The sequence below is a fragment of the Drosophila biarmipes genome, chromosome 3R, assembly GCF_025231255.1.
Source record: "Drosophila biarmipes strain raj3 chromosome 3R, RU_DBia_V1.1, whole genome shotgun sequence".
NCBI classification, from domain to species: Eukaryota; Metazoa; Arthropoda; class Insecta; order Diptera; family Drosophilidae; genus Drosophila; species Drosophila biarmipes.
In genome coordinates this window covers 5414359-5435039 of record NC_066616.1, presented here as the reverse complement: position 1 = coordinate 5435039, position 20681 = coordinate 5414359, and the positions used below count along the sequence as shown (strand labels likewise).

General features: G+C 41.3%; 1 protein-coding gene across 3 annotated transcripts; it reads left to right on the top strand.

The window, feature by feature from the left end:
* The first annotated feature begins 1082 nt into the window (after positions 1-1082).
* LOC108027225 (transmembrane and coiled-coil domains protein 2) lies at positions 1083-19164 on the top strand. 3 transcript variants are annotated; one of them, XM_017098557.3, is made up of 10 exons: positions 1083-1584; positions 14190-14369; positions 16267-16926; positions 17077-17141; positions 17199-17704; positions 17820-17940; positions 18024-18128; positions 18206-18319; positions 18411-18586; positions 18651-19164. In XM_017098557.3, the coding sequence occupies exons 2-10, from the start codon at positions 14228-14230 to the stop codon at positions 18775-18777; spliced, it is 2016 nt and encodes a 671-aa protein (XP_016954046.1). In that variant the 5' UTR covers positions 1083-1584; positions 14190-14227; the 3' UTR covers positions 18778-19164. The 3 variants fall into 3 exon arrangements, with proteins under 3 accessions (XP_016954046.1, XP_016954047.1, XP_050745436.1); XM_017098558.3 differs by lacking the exon at positions 1083-1584 and adding an exon at positions 15371-15450 and having other exon boundaries at positions 14224-14369; positions 15577-16926; XM_050889479.1 differs by lacking the exon at positions 1083-1584 and having other exon boundaries at positions 14230-14369; positions 15577-16926.
* Positions 19165-20681: the final 1517 nt, after the last annotated feature.

The window sequence follows — 20681 nt, the reverse complement described above, 5'->3', positions numbered from 1 at the left end:
TTTGGCCATTTCTAACGGAAATGATTTTGGAAATAATGCTGGTTTAAAACAAATCAGCAATGTTGCAGGTCAAAGCGAGTTCACTATTTCCAAAATTTGAAATTGGAAAATAAGAATCATTCATTTGTAACAAAAAGTGAAGAAGCTTGGCGACTTTAAACATTTTTCAGCAATGAAGTGCAAAAATTAAACCCAAATTAAGAACATTGTGTTCATAAAAAAGGGAATTCATTGCACAGACTCTGAAAAACGACTCTTTATGTAAATTTATATGAATAGTCCTAAGGCTTACAAGAATTTAAGACTAAATTTTGGCTTCAATATGCCATCTGAGTCCTCTTTAAGGACTATTAAAGGACTTTACACCTGGCCTCTTAGGAGAACATGTCCAAGTTTTGACAGAATTTGTTCAAAATATAAGTGAGTCAGATAAAAACTATACTATTCTGTTTGATGAAATGAGCATTAAGTCAGGATTGGAGAATGTCCCAAAGCCTGACCGTGCAGTTGGATTTACAGACTTGGGAGACGGGTATTCTGACAATGACCAATACACAACTCCAGCAGACGAAACAGTACATTATTAATCTTCGAACCAAGACCGCCAAAACATATAGAAAAGTAGAAATGGTGACACTTATTCGCGATATATCATTGGTGAAAACTATCGATACTAAAAGAAAATAAATATCGATAGAGTGAATACTATCGGTCCAATTTCCCGCTTCCGCTTAACGGTCTGGCAGCACAGCGAATTATTGCGAAGTGAAAGTAGAGCAATAAATAAAAAAAGGAGAAATTAAACTTTGGTTTTTACTTCGTATTGTTTGTAATTTTTGCCTCCTGTTTTACTGACACTTACGTGGCTACACCCTTTATTGGCACTACTTTAAGTATCGATGCTTGTATGTTTCCGTCGATTCCTATCGACTATCGGCGGAATTTGTAGTTTTTGTCTCACCCTTTGCTGGCACTTACGTCGCTCTTACGACAATACGCGCTGTGACCGTTATGTTGGCTATCGATGCATCGATGCATCGATGCATCTTACGTCGATGATTTCCACCTCTAGTTGACTGGTATCGAAGAGGAAGAGACCTATCGACGGATTTCTAGCGGTCGGTTGTGTGTCTTTCTGTGTCGGTTGAAACGGGCGAAACGGAAGAGGAGGCGTCAAACAAAAAGCAAAGTGCAGCAACTGGCAGACAAGTTGAAAGGGCACTCGTTTAAGTGTAAGGAGCGACGCCAATGGTCGAAGACAAACAGCGCTGATTGTCCGGCCGACTAACAGTATTTCCGCGAGGTGCGCAGAGCGGAGGAAAATCACAGAGGAAAATCTAATACACAAAAAGTGAAGAGCCAAATTGTTGTTAGCAGAGTGTGTGCGTGTTGTGTGCAATAGTTGTTGTTCTGTGGTGAGAGAGAAAATCGGAAAAAGGGCGTCGCAGTTGAAAATTGGTGTGTGCATAAAAATCAAGCTGCAGCAGCCAAAAGGGAGAGGAGAGAGGCAGAGAGCGTGAAAGGCGGACAGCGAGAGCGAGGAAGAGAGCGGGTGGCTGCACCTCCATAACTGTTGTTGCAAAGGTGAGTGCGTGCCGAAAATTGTTTATAGTTCAGAGTTGTTTATTTAAGTGTACTCATAGCCCACAGCAAACAAGCACACGCACGCACGTACCTGGTGCCCGCGAGCGTGTGTGTGTGTGTGTGTGTGTGTGGTGGCTTGGTTGTTTGGGCCAAAAAGCTGACGGATTGCTCCAGAGTTCTTGGCCAGTGCTCGCTTTTGGTTTCCTTTGGAAATTGGCTTATAAAATAATTCATTGCGAAATATACTGTGCTAGTTCTCGAAATACTCGTTTAAACATTTTTGGCAAGCCAATTAATGTTCTTTATTATTAACACAAGTCTAAATATTCCTTTGATAAACTTTTAAACTTGGCTAATAAATTCGTTTTAAGAGAAACATTAAAATCCTTTCTTGGCCTCAATTTTCTTATTCACCATGAACTTGTGTTTAAAAATTAAAAATTAATGGACTAAATAACATAATAAAATCAAATACCTTAAATTATAATTTTCTTAGTTTTCTGAAAATAATGTCACTTTTAAAACCACATAAACCTTGGCTGGAAAAAGTTAAACTTCTACAGACTGCCCCATGTATACCTCATTGTTGTCACTACTAAGAGGGAACCAACTCACCCCGAGCAATCGTAGTATAATTAGGTTGTCGAGATCATATCGAGATGCGCTGGCCCCAGCCTCCCGCGCCCCTTGTCTCCGCTCCTGTCGAGCTGGCTTTGCCTGTCGCTGCACTTTGACGCCTGCCTGCTAGACCAGCACCTCCCGCCTCCCCCTGGCATATGCATAACACAATTAACGTTAATAACAACTTCAATTCAATTCATTATAATAGGGAATGCGTTTTGTAGCCTGGCAACAATCGCACTTCCCCTGCCCCGCGACCCTTGATCAATTCAAGCCTCCTCTTCCTGTTTCTTGATGTCATCAGGTTGTTGTTGCTCGGAGACAGGCACGGCTGAGTCTACAACAACACGTTTTTGTCGGCAATTGAATTAAATTCCACGGGAGCGATAACTGTAAGCGCACTGAAAACGAAGAATCGGCATTTATGCGAGGCTGTTTCTGCACAGAACGAAATTAAGGTGCATTGTGGGTATGTTTTCAGTTCACTGGATAAATAATGGTTTACACAAAATAAAATTAAAGATTTTCTTTCATTAACCAGGCAGCGTTATATAAATGAATAATGGGATAAATCTTCTTTGATTTTGATAAAATATACATACATAAATACAATATTCAATAATCTGTGTCTACATAAAACGAAATTAAGGTGCATTATCGTTTTGTTTTCAATTCACTAGATAAAGAATGATTTACACAAAATAAAATTAAAGATACCTTAGTTTTTTAAAGCGTTTTATAAATGAATAATGGGATAAATCTTCTTTGATTTTGATAAAATATATCTCAAAGGTCGAAAGTTTATCTTATTTCAGAATTAATGTATGTAATGTAGCCTCAAATTCACTTAAATCTGAAAATATGTTCATGAAATTGTAATTTTCTAGGCCCCCCTTATGTTCGGTGTATCTTTCTGCCCGCGCTCGTTGGCTTGTCAGCTATTTTCGGCCCAGTGTTTATATTATTTATTTAATTTCGTGTGCAGATCAGCCTTCTCTCTCCTCCGTCGACTAATCTCCCTGCCTGTGACAACTGATGATTTTATTTATGATACTGGGGCTCACACCGCTCGCATATGCACATTAAATATTTCATTGAAAATTCTTTAGCCCAAATGCTCAAACAACGCACGCTCGCTTCGTGTTTGTTTAATTCGATTTTCAAATTGGCCACGAGCACGGAAAAGCGTTTGCTCTTCAGTTTGTTGCCAACGGCGCCAAAAGCACTTGAACACATCCAAATCTGGGTACGTGGGGAATTTGAAAGCCACAAGAGTGCGAAGACCTGGCCATTAGCCTGCGATGACGTCAAGGAGCAGGTGGGTGGTGGGTGGAGTGGGTGAGTGCTGGATTATGGGAGAGAAGATTAAGGTTGTTATCTAGCCAGAGGAATGTCTTGGGGGGGGGGGGGGGTATTTTAAAGTAATCGACCAGCAGCGAGAAAGAACAGATCGCGGTAATTAATTAGCTTCAATTTGGTGGCAATGGGCCTTGAACATTCTAATTAAAAGAATTTTTAGATGTTCCATTGATGGCAATTATTATTAAGAGAATATTAGAGAGAAATATCTAATATTCTCTTAGCCATAAACAAATAATTATTAAGTAAAGATACAATTTTCAATTGGTAGTAACTATTCAATAAAAAATATCAAATGATATTTACATTTATCTTTTCTTTTATCTTTTCTTGCTACATTGCAAAAGCTGAGGTGAATTTAGGTAGTCTCGAGAAAATGTATTATTACCCGCATGATCCTCACATATTCCCATGCTGATACCGGTTGTCTGTCAATCAATGACTGATCAAATCGCTTTCAATCATTAATTACCACATTTATTTGCTTTCTCTTTTTCGACACCTCTTTGTTCTCACAGCCTCGATTAAAAACCTCCCGTAAATGACTTTCGGATATGACCGAGTCCCAGTTTCGTTTAGCGTCTCCCCAATACCATTAATCTCCGAATATCGTGCATTATGCAATACTGCCGAAGCATAAAAGAGCACGAAAGCACGCGAATTATTGCATATTTAATTAAGTTTGTTTGATGAGCGAAGGCGAGCGCAGCAATAAACAGAGTGAAAACGTTGGCTTTTATTTTGTTCTTGAACTTCTGCGAACCGATCCGATTTGTTTTCGTTCCCCAAGTATTTCTTTCTGTTTGTTCCCTGTTGTTTTGGGCGTGTGCCCAAAAGAGAAAGGCTAAAAGAGAGGCCATGTGCGAGCCCGAACCGGCTCTTCGAATGCCTTTTGTCCTGGCAACAAGCGACGCACCCAGCGAAAATATTTTTCTACCTGATTAGCCCCTTGGCTTCCAGTCGGTGGCTATAAAGTCACCCCAGACAGCCCAAAACAATCGCATTTCCGCCTCTTAAGCCGAATAATCGGGTTCTTCCCACGGATTCTTTTGGATACTTTTACTACTCAGTGCAGCCATCAAACCTTGATTAGGTTCGTCTGCAAACTTTCCCACTCTCCCGCTAATCGCACAGATTAGGTTTGTTAATCATAATTGGCTAATAAAGGAATGCTCAATTCGTTCTTCAGTATTTCTTAGCTCAAGGGCCCAAAAACAACGCTGACTTTTCAAGGAATTGTGAGCTAAATACGCAGAGACTGGCGAGGAGTGTCATAAATTGGAATTTCTCTTCTAGATTAAAGTTCAGTAACCAAGGTAAAGCTAGCATTATGGCTCTTTTCGATTTGCCGATGATGTCAGGCATGCTAATTTAGATTAAATGCCTGTATCTACACCTTTGGCCAGACGAAACTTCATTTGCTAACTTTGTTATTCATTATTTTCCAGTGAGTCTAAGAGCAAACCTAATATTTGCGTTTCCCTGGAAGTAGGTGTGGGGGCTAGTCATCCCCTTCAATAGGATTTTTTACTAAACAACAGCACTTAGAGCTTCCTCTGTTCTCCGAAATTCTGGGGAAAGTGTTCCCCTTTGTCTTTATGAATGAAAGTATCTGTATCTCGGGTCTAGTGACTCATACGCTGGATAGAAATGTGGTCCAGCAGATGACCAAATACGACAATGACCTTATATGTTAAACTAAGCTACAGCTTTTTAGCTTGCTGTTTTTGCCGTTGCCGCTCTGGTGGCCCCACACATAAGTTTCAACAACTTCCGTTGTGAAAATTTACACATAAATTGTTAAATTGTTTTGCACAAACAAAAAGAGACGAGCAACAATGGAAACGACAGTTTTCACTTTCACCTTTTGAGATTGGCCCGCTTGCGTTGCACAGAGGGGCCACGTGGAAAATGGAAAGGGCTGAGGACTTGTCAATCAATAATTTAATATTTGTTTGTCAAGACTAGCGAAAAACAACAGGGAGACAGAGCGCCACACCCCAACAATAGGTGGGAACGCCAGGGGATTTGGGCTGAAGAAGTCTTTTGATGGGCTTTTAATGACCGAGGCGCTTTGAGTACTCACATCTTGTCATCGAATTTGCACGTTTAAATATATTGAGTTTATAGGCTAAGAAGCTTAAGACGCAGTATACTTCAGCTAATATTTGTATTTCTATCTAAAATGCCGATAGGTAGTTAATCGTATAACAATGACATATTATATATTAAAATTATATTATAAAGTTTATATATTAATAAAATCGGATCTTCAACAAGAGATATTTTGTAACTTAAGTATTAGCAAAAAAAAGTTAGAAGCCACTAAGTCGGAATAAGAAACCAATAATTTTTGTACTACCAATTATGAAATTTTTACTCACATATTTTTACGATACACATCCCACTTTTTAAGTTGTAGTGTACACACTCGGCTGAGAACAATTTAAATTCATCAGCCGCATACGACTTAGCGTCAGCGGCACTCGCCAATGAATCATTCCGCGTCGGGGCCCAGAAAGTGGGTGGGGATTGAACCCGCACCGCCGCAGGCTGGCCTGCTCCTGGCACAACCCGAGTTCGCAGAAAACGTGGTTCGATCCGTTTTCTTTGTGTGTTTTCGTTCTGGGGCTTTGATTTCGGGTCTGTACCGACAAAAACAATGACCAAATTAAGCATAAATATTTTGGCTGTGTGTGTGCCACGTTAGCAGCGTGCTTTGTGTTTTCCTTTCCGGTTTTCTCGGCTTTCATGAGTTGAGTATTTCAGGCACGACACTCGCAGCGTCTCATTTGTTTATACCACTTATTTACTTTATTTATTTTGTCATATTTGCATTTTAGTCATGCGAGCTGTGCTGAATACGTTTGGTCGTCGGTCAATTCATTGAGCATTCAGTGTAAAAATGTTAAGCAGGTTGATCTTTGTCCGAATATTCGATGAGTAATATCAACAACAGCTGAACAAGCTGTTCAACCAAAAACATAAAAAGATGAAAAGTGACAAAGTCCCATAGACTGCGATGAAGCAAAAACACGTGTAAAGGTGCCTGAGGGGAGTACAAGAAATGTTTATTTTTAAAGGAAAGAGTATGAAAATGATTCTAGGAATAGCATAAAACTGACACAATTTATATTGAATCTAATTTATTCGACCGACAGGATTGTAGGAATTTTTTTTTTTTTTTTAAGATGCTGAAGAAAAGAATCAAATTTTTACCAGGAATTTCTTATTTGTATATTTAAAACTGAACTTTTTAATGCACTTTATATAAATACAAATTATGGGAGGATGTGTTTTGGATTTTAAAAACATATTTCAAAGTTCATTATTGTCAGGGGAGAGTGTCAAACTTCTTACTGAGAGTTTCTTAGTACGAAATAAAAATTAGTCACCAAGCTTGCTAAGCCTCGGCAACTGTTTCGGATTTCTCGAGCCGGGCTCCAAGGTTCACCCAGTCTTAAGTTCGGCCCAGAGTGTCTCATTTGACAAATGCCATGACACCATAAACTGTACGCCCGAACCCAACTCAAGCCCTGGATCTCATCTTTCTGCCCGCGTCCCCGTGTACCACCATAAATGTTGTTGACCCGCAGCAGAAGTCAATTAAGCGATTCGCCCAAAATTGAATGACGAAACAATTTGCTTAGGGCGTGGTCAATACATTTTGGAAATAATTATATTCATCATTTCATAATATTAATCGTGGTCGTGCAATTAGTTTATGGGCAAACCATTTTTTGTTTATTTTATTATTGTGTAATGAAGCAAAATTAGTTGATTGCGTCGTCGATTGGCTTTGAAAAGGTGGCATAAATGGGAACCGAGTGCGTTATTGGATTAAATAAATTGTTTGGCGGAAACCAATTGAAACTTGAGTTGCAGAAGTAGACTGCTCAATGTGGCTTACACATATTAGAAGAATTCGAAATATGGGTAACGGTTCCACATATACAAAAGTGTTGTGTTAATAAACGTTGTTTTCCGGTTCCAAAACACTTATTTGACCAAAACCGAAGAGGGAGCAAAAGAAAAATATTATTATTATTAGCAGCAGCAAAAGCAGTTTCAAGAACATTTTGATCATCCGATGGGGAAACCTTCACCTGAAGGCGGCGGTCAAGGCCTAGTCGTTCGATAATCTTTCATTTTCGTACACAAAACATAAGGAAATTAAAAGAGCTGAGCACCCACAGCTGCTGGGTTTCTGTTAGTGTAGGAGCAAGCCATAAAATAGTTTTTAGTGTGTCATGACTTATGGCCGAAACATCGTCTGGCCGCCCAGAAGTATCTGCCAAGTTTCAGCATCATGTTGGCCCCACATGCTGGACTCGTGCTGCGAGTATCTCGAAGAAAGTGGCACAAACCAATTGCGTTAATGGGGAGCCGCAGCGGAAGAGACGGTCCCGCAGAGAGAAAATGTAGAAGTAGCACCACAGACCTGGCACAAGGCATTAGATAACTGTCATAAAGGTAATTGCCTGGCTGACTAGGCTGTTGTTAACTGAAAAACTGTTTGCCCACCACAAAAACCGCAGGAAAGAGCCAGCCAGGAGAGGAAAGTATGGGAGGAATCGATTTGAAATACTGCTCGGTCTCTCCTTTTTTAATGGATAGTCGCCCCTCGGTTACATTTGAAACCCCGCTTTCTAGTGACACAGCAAGAAAAGTACTGCCCCCGATTACACAGCAATAAAGATTATAAACTTAACTGATAATTAGGTAGTATTAATGATTTCACGGCTGCAAAAGTTGAATGGTGGGAGCCACTCGCGATAAATGTGAAACCATACTTATATTTAAAATTCCCAATGTGCACTTCTAATGCTCGTATCATAATACCGATTAGTGTAACTTTCGTTGGGTCCTTTCTGTCAATTTATGAATCAGTTTCCGTATTTTTTACAGGAAACGTTTTGACCATAGAAGGCTTCCAGAGTGATATAAATAAATATAACATGACGTGTCTGGGCGGGGAGTCATTTTCTATCTCCGATTCCGCCTTCTGTATATAGAAATACCGATATCAGGTTTCTTCATTTCTGTCCTCTGATTAATAAGGCGGTGAATCAAATTTATATATTTTGTTTACACACTCGATGTGGCACCAATTGGATGTGGGCTTAGCCAGCACCTGAGGGCTGATTAATGTCAGGTGTGTGGGTTCCTTGTGGACATTAGATAAGACCTGAGCACGGTCAATTGATAGCCAATCTTCCCGGGAAAAGCTCTAAGCGTGAATAACTTTTGTTTGCCAAAGAAAAACGTGTGGGACAGGAGGAATCCAAGAAGAGTGGCTAGGAAAATAAGTCAATTTCTTGCAATTTTATGTCATAGCGTTATGATTTAGATAAGGAAAAACGTGTGTAGTATTTCTCAAATCTTTAATTATAAATATTTGTATTTCCTTTCAAATACATGAAAACTAATTTTCCAAGTACTTCTCTCCACCTGGCGCCATCGCTGCCGTTGAATTCTTTGCGATATACCTGAAATTTCCAACCCACTTTGTGTTTTATATCCACTTTGAAAATCAGTAGGTAGAAAGCGGTTGGTAATGATCATAAATCAAATTTTATCTTTGTGTTTTACGACTATGATTCACACAAAGATTTCTACCTGTGCTGCTGTCTGGGTATTCTTTAGATACTCGAAGATTTTGCAGTATGTTGCTAATGGGGAAAATACGGGGAAAGTATGAGAGTCTCTATCGTTATCTAAACGCCAATGGTTCGATTTGCACTCGTGTTACCCACTAATTGTTCCCGATAGTGAAGCACATTTCCCCTCTCACTTTTCGACTTACACAACACCCTTTGGCTGATTGATTGATAAATAGGGTTTGTAATTAAAATACAATTGCGATGGCTGATATCTTTCGGTGGCAGTTCGAAAATAGATCTGCGGCGTATCCATTGCAGCGATAATAAGCTTATTGGAAATAGCACAAGCGTTTCTTTTCCCTTCCCCATTTATTTTTTGTGGTTGTGGCTGTCGATTATGACGGTGCCCAGTGTGCTTATCTAAAGCAGAAATACAACAGCATATATGTGGCGCAACTCTTTTTATACCCTTGCAGAGGGTATGATGATTTCCGACCCGTATCATACAACGATATCTTGTAGCCGCCATAGGAAATATTGTAAAAAAAAAATTTAAGAAATGTATATCTTTGCTTCCTAAAATGTTTTATAACATATTGGAAATAACATTTTTTAACTAGTTCTGTCATGGGAACGATCATAAAATCCTTGGGAAAATAATATGAAACATGAAAATATCTTGTTCATTTATCTAAAAATTAACCGCAGAGTCATTCTAAAAGTGTAACTTTTTAGAGAAAAGCGTTTAAATTCGTTGCAAGGCCTCAGAGCAATTAAAGTTCGTGCTTCTATGTGGGAACAGCATGAATCACGCCCAGCACTTGACACATGCCACACGCGCTTTTCCCCTTTCGCCCCACTCACCACCCCATTTCTGTGTCTGCCAACGAACGAGAATAAAGTCGTCAGCCCCAATAAAAAACAAGCTGGCAGGCCACAACCTACCTTTGGCTTGACTCAAACAGCAATTTAAACACCTGCAATAATAAAACACAACGCAAAATGCTGAAACAACAAAGTCAGTGAAGTAACATCCATAAAAATACATTGACAGCTTGCGTCTTGTTAAATTGTCGAGGTAATGGGCCAACAGTCAAAAGTTTACTTACTCACTTGTTGTGTTTTCTTTGGCCCCCTTTCTCCGATTTTACGGGTTTTGTTAAGCAAACTTTGCAATTCTTCGCGGCAAGTTCAATGGTTGTCGCTGTATGGTATGCTTTTACGCCCTGACCTGCCCAACATTCTTGCATAACAGAGGCAAAATAAGAATAAGATTGACATTTCGGCAGAGCCCAGAGTTGCGATAAGAAGGCACACGAGGGGCACTGAAAACTGATTATCTAAGACCCCTTAAAGTTATGTCTCGAAGGAATAGGAAATAATGCATCTGTTATTCCTGTTTATTCTTCATCCCAATTCGTGTTGAAGATTTCTATCTAAATAAAGTAAATAAAGATACATATCTAAAACAAAAATAAAGATATAAATCTAAATAATTGTTAAGAAAATTAAAGAGATTCGAAACTGTGTTGTAAGTAATCACTACTCATAAGCCTAATGGTTATTTATGTATGACACTATAAAATAAACTTTTATAATAACAAATAATAACAATTAAAATAACTAATGTAAAAACCCTGAGTAACGTTACGGATTAGCTCATTAGTTGAATCGTTTCGATTCGTTCAGTCGTCTCGAAATGTAGGTAAAAGTGAGCGCAGTCTTCTGGAAATAGGCGGTGCACCGTGAGGTCACTTGAATTCGAATTGCTCCAGACAGACTATGTAGATGGCAGAAAAGTGGACCAAAGTCTATAAAAGGCAACTGCATGCTGTCTAATGATAGAATTACTCACAGTTCACAGGGTGATGGCGATGGAGGGGTGTTTGGTTGAGAATGCAAGGGGCCGAGAGTCAGCAGTGCAACTACTTGTTGTCTGTATGCACGGACTTATAACTTAATGCGGTTCTTTATATTTATAATCCAAGCGTGGTGACCTTCACGAGAGATAACCAGCTGCGCTGCCAAGTCGGAGTCCCGAGACGTGGCATGTAGAACGTTGTGTTATTTCAGTACCGAGTCATTAGCAAATGTCTCGGCATAATTGAATCTGCATACTAGTATGTAAATGCACTTGGACGTACGCGTGCGGTCAGAAAAGTAAATGAAAAGGCTTTGTTTGTTGTAAGAATTGTTTCCCTCCGTGTGTATCCATGAAATAAAAGGGGAAGACAGTTTGGTATATACATTTAAAATGCATTTCATTCAGTTTTTAGACCACTGAATTAACTGACTAGTTTATTAAAATTCAAAACCGAAAAATAAATAATTTTAAACACGCCTTACTGTATAATTTCGGTAGATACAGTACAGTCATACTTGACGAGTTTCTTTTCAATAATAAATATAGCTTATCTGTGGCTTGAAAATTTCAAATGCGCATATATGTTTTGTTCAACTCAATGGCAAATCGAAATATACTAAAAGATAGAAAAAAAGCGCAAAAATCGTATTAATGCTGGCTGAACATTTTTAACGAGATAGGGGAACACTGTGCTTATGAAAGCACAATGTATCTACTGTCGGCATGTGTCATATATCACAAAGGGCTGAAGGTTTAATCTTTTGGAATTGAGCAGGTTTCTACTATAAGATCACTTAACTTATACCTATGGGGTCAGGCTTGAGGCTAAATCGTTAAGAGTTATTCTTTTTACTGGGAATAAAAGTCTTGGGTGCATTACCGCAGTTTAGAGTTGCTGTGTTTTTATTTTGATGGCCGTCGGTTTATGCTAATGCACTTGCCCTGAGTCGTGGGTCTGGACTTTGATCAATTATCTCTGGACTTTGCAAGCCACCCACTCCACACTTCTGACTAAGTGATAAAGAATGCGGAACCGATTGGGCTCGTTTCCCATTGATGGACATCGCGGGTTCATGTGCACTCGAAGACAGCATGTGATAACCCAAATTCTGAGGGGTGGGGTTGTGCTGCCTCTTATCACTACAAATTGCGACTTGCTCTAAACAGACATCTGAGAAAACGAGACACAGAAAGTCGGAGATACGAGTTTCAAAGTCGTGAGTGCAGTGACCCTGAATGTTTTTAATTCGCGTTGCAGGGTTGCTTCATTCACTGGAAGGGTTGATAAGCTTGCTCCAGAACATGTGTGACTACAATGTTAGCTGATAGTTTTGTTTTAATGATTTGCTGTTTTCATTGATAACAATTAGGGTGGCTAAGCGTTTTAGAAGATATTTTAGAAAATATGTAATAAAAAGCTTGCAACCAAATAAATTGTATAATCTCGAAGGAAGCTTTTTTATAATTATCCAACTAATGTGGCTGATCCGAGAAAAGGGCATTCCCCGTTCGTCGCGGCCTTTCTTTGTCTGGCCAGATATATAATTTCAAGGCGCTTATTGTTGTTTTGTTATTGTCTTGCTTTCTGCTTAAACATCAGTCAGCAGACGAACAAAAACAACTGTGTAAGAAAGCGATTGGGGCGCGAGTCGCGGAATACAAAGCCCCAAAACCGAAGAAGGTTACAAAATACGTTGATTAAAATTCACAAACAACCCGAAAGAAAGGGGCACAAAGAGAAATGATTATGCTCGACTCACACAGCAAAGCGTCGTATCTGGAGGCACCGATCCCTCATCCGTCTTCCTTCCTCACCAAGTACCCATCACTGAGGCGCAGTCAAGTGCAGATGAGCATTTGGGTTGAAAGCGCAATGGACTGAGTAAAGTCCACCTTTGTATCGCTCTCGCTGTCCCCCAAATCGTTTTACTTACTCCGCTGTTTAAGAACGGTGATGCATGGCATTAGGTTGAAACATATGAAGTACCCCTTAAAAATCACTACATAATACATCCAAATATAGAGAAAAAGAGATATTTGATTACAGGAGCAACACAGAGCAAACCCTCTTTCTCCTCCTAAACCTCTATGCTACACATACGTAACTCACAGTTCCTAAAGTATCTATCTAGAGAGATTACAATCTTTTTATGGCCCTCAGTGGCTCCAAATTATTCCTAAGCAATAGTCTCCTATAAAAAATGAGCTTTGAAAATCACCGGATAAGGCTACAAAATAGCTGAGGTAACCACTCCACTCGACGGCTCGCAATTTAAATATTTAGACTGTAAAAATGCCTGAACATGTGCGAGTGTGGCGATGGGCTTAAAGGGATTTACCAGACGGAAAATTGCCCGAAAACTGCAGGGCCATGAAGAAAAGCGGAACGCGCGTGGAAAGTGCTGCTGGTGGACCCCAATTGGATCAAGTGGAGCAGCAATGGGGTAGGTCTTCGGTGCTTACCGAGCTGACGAAAACGGCGACTACCAGATCCCCTGGAAAAGGGGAAAATTTATTGGAATTTGGGATATTTTATCGCGTCCATTGGAATTTATTAGGGGGCGGAGAGATCAACTGGGATGGCCGTCAGCAAATGGGCTCCGGATCATACATTGTTTATAATCAAGTAAACAGTTCGTATCAGGGTGGCATACAATGATAATGATGGTTCCTCCGCCGCCTCCACTGGGGACCCTCCCCCAACAATCGAACATCATTGGCATGCCGCCCATGACACTTGAGTTCTACACTTTTTCAGACGGGGAACGTATACACTCACATAATCAGTCTATATAGGGTTCCCAGATATAGCGAGTCGGTAGCCAGGGGCAGTATCTCTAACAAATTGCTACCATATCTGGTTGAGAATGGATTGTATAAATATCTGGAGGCAAAGCACTTGAAGTGTGTCAGTGATGACACTATTTTTGGGAATTCGAATTTACAAGATGGTTTCCATCTGCCGAGAAACGCCAGGAATGTGTAGAGTCCACCGTTCCATGTGCTCCACTTTTATTCGCACTTGTATATACAAATATATTCCGATTATGCGCGGATTATCAGCTGGCGGCCAGTTGATTCACCTTTGGACTCTGCTACCTAGCCTAGAAATGTTCTGAAAATATTGTTGTTCACTCCCGCTTGTTGTTTCTTTGCAGTCAGCGAAATCGTGGTCACTGAATGGCAGCCTGCAATAATGGACTCCACGCCTAATGCGGCCCCTCATCCCAACCAGAATCGGGACTTCCTAACGCTGCAGGCCCTGCGACCTTCCCGCGGCTCCAGCTCGAATCTGCGCGCCAGTCGCTCGCCCTCCGCCAGCCGAAGCACCGAGCAAAGTAATTATCAATTATGATTATGACCCCTGGACTCCTCTCCCCGATCCACCACCCCTCCCAGGGCTCCTCCTTTTCCACCAGTAGGTCGCATAATTGGGATGATTGGCTCGTGTTAAGGCTCGAGCTTCCTGCATCTTATCAGCGGGGCTAATGTCAATCCCAGGGTCTGGATGCGGTTGCCGGGCTCGATTGGATGGGGAACGCTGGGCTATCAGTGGGCGTACAATTCAATTTGTGCTTCCGCTATTAACTAGTTCGCAGAGCAGTGTCAAGACTTGAAGAAGAGGGGAATCTTTAATAGATTGTGCTCTACCTTAGTCTACTATCTTTTTTATTAGGTTGTTGAGTTCCAGATTTTAGGAGCAGAGTTGTCCATTGAATATTGTTGCTATTCAAATAAGATACAATAAGTATCAGCTAAAAAGTTCAAGTAATGACACATATTTTTTAAAAGGAAAGAAGTGAGGTTGATCAAGACATGCATACTTCTTTATATTTTTTAATGGGGAAATCCACCTTTCAGTTATAGTTTAACAAAAACTTTAAGTTATTAAAAAGCTACAAGTATTCAAGTAAGATTAGCCGATGTCCCTTATCCGTTTTAGTTTAAAACTACTTAAAATAATTGCAAAACTAAAAGTATTGAGTATTCTAGACCATTTCAATCAATTTTTTAACTGGTTAAAATATAAATTTAGCGGCAGATTTCTCTCCTCAATCGGTGTACACTGCTTCCACCCCACAGAGGATGAGCGATGACTCACCTTCCGGAATCCAAAACCTCCCAGCCACCCCCTACGCCCATTATTCGCAACGCTTCACGAGTGCGGCATCAACAAGCTTACCAACAGCCATGTACAAATCGAAATCGGAAAGTGTAGCCCACTTTCGAGTGCCGCCGGACATTATACTATTCCATTGACTGTGCCTAACATCTGTTATCTGTTTGATTGCACACTTTACATTCTTTTGTTTATATCTTTTTGTATTTCCTTGTTTAGCTTTGTAACCGTTGAATGTTAGCCTGCCTAACTAGCCACACTTGCAATTCGAACCAAACCAATCAGAATCATTGACAAATGTAGGTATACCAATGTTGTAAAGAATAAATTCCTTCTAGTTACCCGCACAAGCCTTGCACTTTCACCACACACGCACTCTCACACGTCGCATAATGTTGTTACTGCTTATTTGGTTCTATTCACAGCGAAGACACGCGATTTTAAGCGCTATTAAACTGCCTGCCACTGCTTATTTTCACCGCTCTGTCCGTCTCTGTTTTCTTGTTGTCTTTCCCCTCTATGGCTCACTCACAGGCTGCTGTCCAGCTGTCAATCAAGAGAGAAATAACTCTTTCGGAACACTTGTTCATCGCACATTCAACACACAAACTACACTTTGAGTCAGCGCCGGGGTGCATTAAACAGATTTTGCAAGACCTTTCAAACGCGTAAATACTCAAACCGCTGAGATCTTGAAAGAGAGATGAAAAATATCTTCCAGCTCTTATAACTTCACCCGCGCCTCATAAGACTAAAATCTATAGAAACGAAGTAAAATGTCCTGTAAATATAATTAATCATCATCATCATAGTGTGATAAAATAAATAAGTTTTCATACGTTTTGAAACAACATAAAATCATGCGAAAGAACTGAATTTATTTATTGAGTTTACAAAATGTAAATCTATCTAAGAAAGAAAAACAAAAAACATTCGAACTGGAAGACAGCTCATTACATGATCATCTCATCTGCAACATACGCAAGTGATAAAATTCGTTCGTACTAATGAAACGCGCCTCATGATCAACAGCATTTGAAAACCAAACAAAAATACCCAGATTAGCCTTAGAGAATAACCCAAGTCATACTTTTCTATGCGCCACAATTCGCCAGTGTCCCGGGAGCGAGCCAGCGAGGCAGCGGCAGCCACTCAGACAGCAGCGGCGACAGCGGGCGCAGCGAGTGGACCATCCGCCGGGGGATCGGCGGGCGGACCTGTGTCAGCGACGACAACGGCGGCCGGAGGAGCGACTTCGGGGTCCGGAGCAGCCTCCGCGCACACGAACAGCAATTCCTCGGCCTCCTCCAGCACAGTGGCAGCTGCACAGGCGGCTGTCTACAGCGGCGGCAACACGGTGACCGGAAGCTTGGGCAGCGGCGGGGTGGTGGCTCGTGGCTTCCGCAGCCACAGTCCCACCCACCGGCGGCGCAGTCGCGAGCGCCAGCGACGCACCCATGGCTCCGATCAGGGCGGCCTGCTGGCCTACAGCGGTCTTGTCGGCGTCAATGACATGACGGACTTCTTGGGCCCCCAGCAGGGCGGCGGGGGAGGCGGTGGCGGAAGCGCCGGCACCGGCAGCGGTCTGGAGGACTCCCGTCTGTCCGGCAACGAGGACTACTACTCCTCATTCGTCTCCGACGAGTTCGACAGCAGCAAAAAGGTCCACCGCCGCTGCCACGAACGCAGCTCCAGCGTCCAGGCCATCGACCGCTTGAACACGAAAATCCAATGCACCAAGGAGTCCATCCGACAGGAGCAAACTGCCAGAGATGGTAAGTCAGAACTCGGTTAGATCTAACATAAGAGATTAATAAATGAAAGCAAGAAGTTTAAAGAAGTTAAGTCTGCTGGGGTCTCTTGTTCTTTTGGCAACACTTTTTTACAAACCAAATTTGTTAATCTAATTAAACTCTCATTTTTAGACAATGTCAATGAGTATCTGAAGCTGGCAGCCAGTGCAGACAAACAGCAGCTGCAGCGTATCAAGGTAAGTTCCATTATCAACCATTAAATATAAAAAATTCAACTTCTTATTTTTCGGCAGGCTGTCTTTGAGAAAAAGAACCAGAAGAGCGCACACAACATCTCGCAGCTGCAGAAGAAGCTGGACAACTACACAAAGCGGGCCAAGGACCTGCAGAATCACCAGTTCCAGACGAAGAGCCAGCACCGTCAGCCGCGGGAAGTCCTTCGGGATGTGGGCCAGGGCCTGCGCAATGTGGGCGGCAACATCCGCGATGGCATCACCGGCTTCTCCGGGTCCGTGATGTCCAAGCCACGGGAGTTTGCGCACCTGATCAAGAACAAGTTTGGCAGCGCCGACAACATCAATCAGATGAGCGAGGCCGAGCTGCAGGGCATGCAGTCCGCGAACGCCGACGTCTTGGGCAGCGAGCGACTGCAGCAGGTTCCCGGAGCCGGAACCTCAACGGGGTCAGGTGGCGGTGGACAGAACAACAACACAGGAGGAGCGGGCAGCGGCACGGGAAAATTCAACAGTGACAATGGCAGCGAGTGCAGCAGCGTGACCAGCGAAAGTATACCAGGGGGGTACGTTGATTGACAGTTGAGGATAGTTCAGTAATACTATTTCAAACTTGCAAAAGCCTGCATGAGTTCCTAAGTGCTATAAGACCCAACTAACCATGTTTATTTGTAAATCTAGCTCTGGCAAGAGCCAGTCGGGGGCCAGCCAATACCACATAGTGCTCAAGACGCTGCTGACAGAGCTGGCTGAGCGAAAGGCCGAGAACGAGAAGCTCAAGGAGCGCATCGAGCGTCTGGAGGTACGCACATAAACTCCCGAAAAGCGAGGGAAATCCCTGTTTTATAGCCAAGAATATTTTAACCTGCTTTCTATTTTCTGAAGACGGGCCAGAAGGAATTCAACAACCTGACCGCCACCCTCGAAAGCGAACGCTATCGTGCCGAGGGACTCGAGGAGCAAATCAATGACTTGACGGAATTACATCAGGTTCGTAGTTCACTTGGCTGACGCTTTGGCAGTTTGCCCGACATTCGTGCTTATGCTTTGCCGCCTTTGTCTGACAGAATGAAATTGAGAATCTGAAGCAAACGATTGCCGACATGGAGGAGAAAGTACAATACCAAAGCGATGAAAGACTACGTGACGTCAACGAAGTGCTCGAAAACTGTCAAACGAGGGTAAGTTCGAGGGTTTGGGGAGGCCTACAGGCCCGAACCCCGTAGCAATCCGGCCCATGCAAACCGAATCTAACCGAGCTCTTTTGCACAGATATCGAAAATGGAGCACATGTCGCAGCAACAATATGTCACCGTCGAGGGCATTGATAATTCCAATGCACGGGCTTTGGTTGTGAAACTCATCAATGTGGTATTAACGATATTGCAAGTGGTTCTGCTGCTTGTGGCCACCGCTGCAGGCATCATAATGCCCTTCCTCAAAACGAGGTAACTAGTGCTGAGTTCCGTGCCTCGACGAGGGTTTCTAATGCAGTTGTTTGCTCGTTTCCAGGGTTCGCGTTCTGACCACATTTCTGTCTATTTGCTTCGTCATCTTTGTGATACGACAGTGGCCGGATGTCCAGGATATCGGGTCGGGACTTGTGCGGCATCTCAAGCAATCACTGGTCGTCAAGTGATTTGGTTCGGGCTCTCATTTACCGAGTATTTCATACGTTTATTAGTTAGCCTAAGTTCTAAAGTGCATACTTGTATATAGCCTATCGATAACGATTATACCAATTATTTTTAACTGAAATTGTATCAATTATCAACACGAACACACTCGAGAAACTGTACAAAACATTCATACGCATACAACCTACCGTACACCTAATCATCACACCTCACTCTCGCATCAAACCTAGCAAAATTGATTTAAAACTATGTAATAACTTGAAAATGCTGACATGTCTCCGTGCATTACTCAACTATATTTGAACATACATAATTTATGTATAACCTATATAAAATATTTACATTACTATAAAACAATTGAAATTATATAAAATGAAAGTTTGTATAAATCGTCAATCACTATGGGCAAACTGTTTAAAAAGTAAGTTTAGCTGACTCGAAATAGTTTTTGATCCAGCAGGTAATCATCAATAGTGTATCCACGAAAAACCCGACTAATACCTACTATTACCACCCCCTAACTAATAATAGTGGGCAACCAATATGTAAATATATATGTGCTCACCTTTCGTGTACGTTTACTCTAACAGCTGCAGGCTTTCCCAGATTGAATTCAAAATTAATCACTTGACGATTATTATTAAAGTTAAAGAAGTTTAGATGTTTGACTTTTTGAATTCACATTTAGACGTAATAAGTAACACTGTGATAAAAAATTTAGGATTTATGTGTGCAAGACGATCGTATACGCTTTAGGATGTAAGCACAAAATCATAACAAAATTGCGCCTCACAGGAAAACTTAATCCCAAAAAACTTCGCTCCTTTAGTTCCCAAGATCTAAGCATTAATACGTCATAGACGAACGGACGAACAATCGAACATTGCTATATCGCCTTAGCATTTGATCCACCCAACTTATTTTTAATTACATAATGGGCATTGTCTTAGAACAAGTGTGGCCTTAAGACATCAATTAAATGTCAATCGCTCAGCTTTATTGTGCTTTGGAAGTGACAATTTTTGAAGAAAAGGTACGCTCCATTATCATAGCGAAGTTTAATGAAAGCTGTATAAAGGAATGGCTGGTATTGTACTCATCATCAGCCGACAGAAAGGTGGTTAATTTTTAGATCGCCTCGGTTCCTTTATCCGAACGTCTTAAAGCACCTTACAATGGCCATTGTTGACTTGTTTTCGATCCGCCTTTATAAGTCCATCAATATACAGTTTACTCAAATCACCTCGAGCATCCAAAAACACGTTAAAAATGAAGCTGTTTTCGGTTCTGGCTTGCGCGCTTCTTTATGTGTTAATCACTTGTCCCAGGAAAGCTAGAGGTTCGATTCCATTAGATAGTTAAATCAATATAGCTGCATAAACTCTTCTTTTAAATAGACGGTTTGGATTGCGAGGGCGGAAAGAATGAAGGTATTTAAGGATGGAGTTGTCAAAGATATGCCATGAGCGAAATGTGGTACTGGGACAAGAGATCAATTAAGATGAGGTATCTCGGATGTCGGGGCAACAGGAACCGCTATTGCTCCTTGAGGCACTTCCAAAGATTATGTTCAATGCGATCTTAGTCCTGTTCCAAAAAATAATATAATATTTTTATTTACGATAGAAAACGATAAACATTAATTTTATCGGATCGATCCTACTATTTATACTTTATAGGTCGCTAAAGCCTCCTCTCATTATACCCTCTGCAAGGGTGTGAATATACGGCACTTAAGTAATACGGCGCAAACTCAGGCAAGGGGCTTACTCGATGTATATATTTAATAAATTGTTATTATTAACCAAATTGCGTTAAATAATGACCTCATAATCATCTATTAAAATTGCGGTTATCGACATATAAAATAAGATTTCAAGTTCCTTTCTTACCTGAAAACGCCTAA

What these genes read in the sequence shown, in the direction of transcription:
- LOC108027225 (XM_017098557.3), top strand. Translation starts at nt 14,228, where the DNA reads ATGGACTCCACGCCTAATGCGGCCCCTCATCCCAACCAGAATCGGGAC. An exon ending in GGAGCAAACTGCCAGAGATG is followed by an intron (nt 16,927 to 17,076) that starts GTAAGTCAGAAC and finishes TCTCATTTTTAG; the next exon opens with ACAATGTCAATGAGTATCTG. An exon ending in AGCGCATCGAGCGTCTGGAG is followed by an intron (nt 17,941 to 18,023) that starts GTACGCACATAA and finishes TATTTTCTGAAG; the next exon opens with ACGGGCCAGAAGGAATTCAA.